The 6,231-nt window shown below is 36.1% G+C and overlaps 1 protein-coding gene across 1 annotated transcript; it reads right to left on the bottom strand.

Annotated features, from left to right (window-relative positions):
- Positions 1 to 355: 355 nt before the first annotated feature.
- LOC121431358 lies at positions 356 to 2,974 on the bottom strand. The gene is made up of 2 exons (XM_041628898.1): positions 2,852 to 2,974; positions 356 to 2,000 (listed from the first exon to the last, which is right to left on the bottom strand). Exons 1-2 carry the CDS (start codon positions 2,855 to 2,857, stop codon positions 1,425 to 1,427), a joined length of 582 nt encoding a protein of 193 aa, XP_041484832.1. The 5' UTR covers positions 2,858 to 2,974; the 3' UTR covers positions 356 to 1,424.
- Positions 2,975 to 6,231: the final 3,257 nt, after the last annotated feature.

Here is a 6,231-nt window from a genome sequence, read left to right as displayed (position 1 = left end):
TCCATTTGGAATAAAGGAAAAGACGTGGATATCTTTAAACTGAAAGCACACTTTGTTTTTACATACTTTTTTTAAGTTTACATTAACCGTAATCATGATCAATTGCTTTAGACTGCATGGAAATGTCTAATAAACTTCAACTTCAATAACAGGTACGTTAATGAAACATTTTCAATGAAAACAATATAATATATAATAGTATAGGCCCTACTTCAAGCAAGAAAATCGGAATAAAAAAATGTTAAACATGAAAACGCAATGCCCTTGAATATGTTGAACTCGACAATATCCAGGCAGTGTATTATGGGTAATTACATATTGTATAAATAATTCTTTATGCACATGTTACATAACATGTAAAACAAACCAGGCTTGAAGGTTACCCATTAGTTTCTATATGATGTAATCTTCACAAATTTCTTGCAGGTGTTGAAGTAATTTCAAGCAATTTTCTTTGCGCTTTGCGTAATTATTCGTACATCCTACTCCTAATCATACCTACTCCTAATCATATCTTTGATGATAAAGATTATTATACTTATATACTCGCTCTCAGCAATCGTCTTTTCAAAATGTCACGACATTTGGCGAAACAAAAATATAGGTATGGGCCTACCGATTAATTGAGGGAGTGAGTGGCACCGATAAAGAGGGGGGGGGGGGTTAGGATCCTGTAGCTGACCAGGATACTATCATAAACGTATATGTCTCACAATAAATCATTTATGGTTCGTATTATAATCGATATAAGTTTATAATCTGATTTCTCTAAAAGGCAAGTCTTGTCAAAATGATTAATTTGAATGTGTAGCATTCATTAACAATAACTTCGATGAAATTCCCTCTAAAATATTCAATATTGCATTTTTCAAGGTTCAAGTTTATATCAATTTCCAACATATGCGTAGGCCTTATTACAAATAAACTACAGTTCCATTATAAAATAAACACGATAATGATTAAAAAAATTATCTGGGCTGGAAATGAGGGAATTCACTAAGGAAGCACTGCTTATCGGAGCTTGTGGATCCCCATCGTTGTTTTTAGGCCTACAGATATCAGCATGGCGAACACTAAAGGCCTAATATATGTTGGAACTTTAAAAAAAAAATCTCCTACAGGCGTAGCTCACATGAGTTTAAAAATATTATCCATTAATATCACTATTATATGAACGAATCCAAAGAACACTATACGTCTATAGTTATGAAGTCCTATCAATGAATAAATACGATTAAATACAGACATTGATGTTGTTATAATGAATCTTACACTAGAACAAGGTGATGCTTTAGAACTGATAATTTCAATATGAAATACCAACATGTTCTTTTAAAGAACTACAGGTAGCTGAACCCACATAGGCAATTTTAGGCGTTACATGTTAAAGAATCACTCAAACACGTACATGAACTGAACTGAATTTAAGATATGTGTTTCTGGCACACACACGCCACCGATACGGGTACGTCATATGGGACGTATGGAGACGTATCATCACCAGGGACTGCCCGGCGAAGAACACGTCGGTTCTCGTATACCTCCTTGCAAGCCGAGGTAGATCGAATGCCTGGGAGCTCAGCGATGGCTTGGAAGTTGATTAGCCTACTGAAGTGACATCGTGAACATTGACAGTAAGCCTGTGGGATGATGACGGGGAACCTGTCAGGATCTTCGTCTTCAGTATGGTAGGACCACGGGCACAGGCTCAGGTCTCTGGGCAATGTGGGTTCCAAAGGCAGCGTTGGACGACACTGAGTATCACCCCGACGCGCTGAACGGACCGATGACTCCACATCAGCGCGGATACGGTCCCATTCATCAAGGCTCACGTAAGGTACAGAGACATCGTAGCTCACGTTGGACCAGAATACTCTCCTGGGAAGGTCCAGATCCCCAATGACTGATCGAGCTTCCCGGTCCCGGTGTGTTGGGAGGGATTGGACTAATGTTATAGTCCCGACGACAGAAAGGAAAAGTAGAAGAAGGATCCTCGACTCCTGTAAAAAACAACAGTATGGACAATTAGATCTGCATGTGTACCAGCAAATCTTGATCGGGTTCCATTGTCGATATCATAAAAGCCTAAAGACAGAAGTTGATGGTCAATAACGGCCAATATTTTTGAAGGTTGTGAAAATAAAACAATTATTTACATTGAATAATATTCAAAAGACTATCTATAAGAAGATAGTCGGTTAATTCAATCTGGTAGTGGTAGAAAAGAAATCAGAATGGTTATAATCAACATCACCATTTCCAAGTCTTTCGAAATATTAATGATTTGTGGCAGAGAATTTAGGCCTATATGATTGAAGACCACTCACCACCACGCAGAATTAATATAGGCTATAATTGGCCAAATATTCAATAAAATAAAACAAATTTGAGAATGACTTTTCATTCACATGCTCTTTTGAGGATGTATAATGGCCTACCCGGTGGACTAAGACAGTGATTCTATGTTCACTCTAAATTACATAAGTCCACATGGACTGTAGTTAGGGACCAATCGATTTCTGGATTTAGTTTTGATCCTAAAGACTTAAATTTAAATCTCAAATGATTTAGATTTAAATCTTTCGAGATTTAAAAATGAGTCTTGAGGATTTAAACTAAATCCGAAATTCGATTGGTCCCTAACTACAGTCCATGTGGACTTATTTAAAATCCCTGTAATTTAGAGTGTTGCTGCCAAAATACATCTATTGATGTATCAGCTATTGATTGTTGATTTCCAATATATTTGTATTTCGTCTTTTATAAGAAATAGGTACAAACAAGTGGCAAGAAAATCCTTAAAAGTAAGAATAAAACGGAAAGAAAAAGAAAAATATATAAAAATACATACCATCATTAACGCACAAGTGTAGAGAATGCTGCGTAGTACAAAATTATATTTTAATAAGGGTTTGCAAGATGTGGCTAAGTAGACTCCTTTATAATTCTCCAGATCGGCTATCAAACTGCGGGATAAGAATGCTTTAGATGAAAAAAATAAGATATTCAAATTCTTTTACCTGCTTCGGATGAGTGACGGTAAGGTCCTATGTCCTCAGCTTTTATAAGAATTGCAGAGCCAAATTTAGGTATTCATTCAGCGAAATTGGGATTTTGAAGAACCTCACCCGTCTCAATATGATGTCGTAGACTTTGCGGAATTCCTGTTCCTTTAAATTTGTAGAATGTCGTCACCCTTGTCGTAATCCATTTTCTCTCATAAACCTAAAGATAGAGTACACTATTCGTGTAGGTTTTAAACCATGTAGGCCTATACGGCTTTTTCGCACAGGAACTGATGTCAGAAATCGAATTTGGTTCTTTTCCCCCGGCAGCGGTCATTTTCAAAATTTCCCTCTCTCATGTCTTTAGGACTAAAGTAAACACACCATGCCTTCTGATATGTATTTAAACGATTCACTATATGGCACTGTGCGACCAATAAAAACTAAAGATGCGAGGTTATTTAGAAAGTAAATATTGATTCATTGGATAATACAAAAGATATGATCACGCGTGGCTAGCAAGGACTTGGGTGCAGTAGAAACGGATGTGACTATTTAATTTCTTCATTCAATTTACATTTACGCAAAAAATAATGATCTTTAAAGGCCACTTTACTTTATGTTGTGTATTTTTAGAATGTGGATGTCTGTGTCGGGGCCTACTGCTTTAAAAAAAATACGGAATTCAAAGAAAAGGAGCTATTAATTGTAGCAATTGATTGGGTTAATAGTAAACATTGAATAGCAGGGAGATAGAATTATCTGAAACCTTGAATGGGAAATTAGAAATATATGTAAATTATTTCATTTCATTTTCCACTTGCTAATCAAATATACAAGCACGAATCCTGATATGCATTTAGTTAAATGATAAAGTTTCATGCCGTATACTGTTAGAAAATGCATCCTTAAAATAAAAGAAGTTCCTGCAGCAGAGTCTCAGGAACACCTGTAATCTTACCAGATTGCATAACCTTACATAACATCATGTAAAATTACAGGAATTTGGTGTATGGAACCTTACAAATTTCCTTAAATAAAACACCCTTTTAAACAGAACTGCTCTGTCAAATTGCAGGAAAATTCCTGTTTTATGAATTTTCAGAATGATTCTGTTCTTGCTTTCTGCAATTTTTTTCTATAAAATCATTTTTTTAAATGTCACATCGGTGAAACTCAAGACCGGATGATCGACTACCGACCGGATAACCGACTCTAGACCAACTAATAATGTACGTATTACCAATGCATACCTTAGATTTCGTTGGTGCGACTGAACATAATAAGTGAAGTGGCGGATCCATGGTGGGGCACATCCGGCCCCTGCCCCCCCCCCCCCTTTGATAGTAAAAGTCAATATTTCAAATGCAAATATGCCGTTCATACACAGGTGTGCCCAGTGGCGTACCTAGGATTTTCCACAGGGGGGGGGCAAATTCGTCCCCCCCAAAAAAAAATTGACAAGCAAAAATAAAAAAAAGAAATAAATAAAAGGTCTTCAAGCTTGTCAGGGGTGGGGGGGGCAGAGATTCGTTCTTTGCATGATCATGATGGTTGTGACTCATCAGGCGGACAGACTGCCCCCGTAGGTACGCTAGTGGGTGTGCCTCCCTTTTTATTGAGAGTCGAAGCAGAATATGGCCTAAATGCACAAGTGAGGACCTTTTTTTGCTGGTCAAATTTTACGTAGGACAAATCACCTTCATCTTTTAGTAAGAGCCCACTTTTTTTCCTTGTCAAATTTTCCTAGGGAAATTGTCATTTTCGGAATATCTTGCAATAACCACATTCCCATATTATATGAATTTTATTACCATGACGATTTGAAATAAAAGGACGAGAGATTAAAGAGAATAAGGTATTTGAAATTCAAACACAAGATAACAAAAATAAATTTGATTTTAACATGTTTAATGACGTTGCTCGCTGAGCAAGACACGAAACATTTAAGGTCTTACTCAGCAAAAGCAAAAACCCTTTCTCTCTTTCCAAACAATTGTACAATATGCTCGTTGAGAAAATTCAATAAGATGATCAATCTTATAGACTATAAGATTAAGCTTACAAAAAAGATTAACTAGAACCGAATTGGCCTATTAGCGCGCGATGCATGACCCCCCCCCATCCTTCCCCCACTTGAGCCTGCATTTCACTATCACTTGTAATGCCATTTCTATCGAAAAGATATATTTCCGTTAATGACATGATGGCCTATAAAATGTTGGTAGAGCGAAACTCTTTAAGGATCCCCCTTCATTGAACCCATCGCTGAGGAGAGCATTAAGTTTTAATCCGTCATCAATCAAATATTCTCTGTGTATTTTCCCTAAGAATATGGGCTGAATAAACATTTCCGTAATTTCATCGGAATGATAAACAAAATAGTCAAACAATGCTGTATTCTCTTTTGCGGTTTTGTTGTTGAAAGACTTAAAGTGTGCTCTCCCCTTAATCCTTCCAGAAATACAATAGCTTTCAAGTCAAGAAATAGTGGAGATAAGCTCATATCTATTTTAAATTGGGAAATATTGAAATAAAAACGAACCTGACAAATAAAATGACAGGAAGCGGATACAATTAATATTCTCAAACTTGCACCCATCCAAGTTTTCAGTGGAGATAACTATTCTGTTATCAAAAGTTGGAAATTGCTAGATATGACGGTCACATAAGGTACCTTTGTTTCTTCATTTCATTGCTTTTTAACAAGTCCACCCCAACAAAAACTTGATTTGAATAAAAAGAGAAAAATCCAACAAGCATAACGCTGAAATTTTCATCAAAATCGGATGCAAAATAAGAAAGTTACGACATTTTAAATTTTCGCTTCATTTCACAAAACAGTTATATGTACAACTCGGTCGGTTTGCAAATGATGGAACTGAATGACATCACTCACTCACTATTTCTTTTGTATTTTATTATATGAAATATTTTGACTTTCTCGTCATTGTCATGTGAAATGAAGTTTCATTCCCCCATGAACACGTGGAATTCCATTATTTTAACATTTTGTGGTTCAGCCAAGGAGGTCCTAATTGTCAAATTCGTAAAGATTGAAATATTGTATAATTCAAACAATAAAAAAACGAAAGAATTAGTGAGTGAGTGACATCACCGACTCTCTCATTCGGATGTACGTAGCTGACTCGTTCACATACTTTGTGAAAAATAAGCGAAACTTTGAAATGTCATAACTTTCTTATTTTACATCCGATTTTGATGA

This window comes from Lytechinus variegatus, chromosome 17 (genome assembly GCF_018143015.1).
Source record: "Lytechinus variegatus isolate NC3 chromosome 17, Lvar_3.0, whole genome shotgun sequence".
Classification (NCBI taxonomy): Eukaryota; Metazoa; Echinodermata; class Echinoidea; order Temnopleuroida; family Toxopneustidae; genus Lytechinus; species Lytechinus variegatus.
This window is presented reverse-complemented; position numbering and strand designations above follow the sequence as displayed.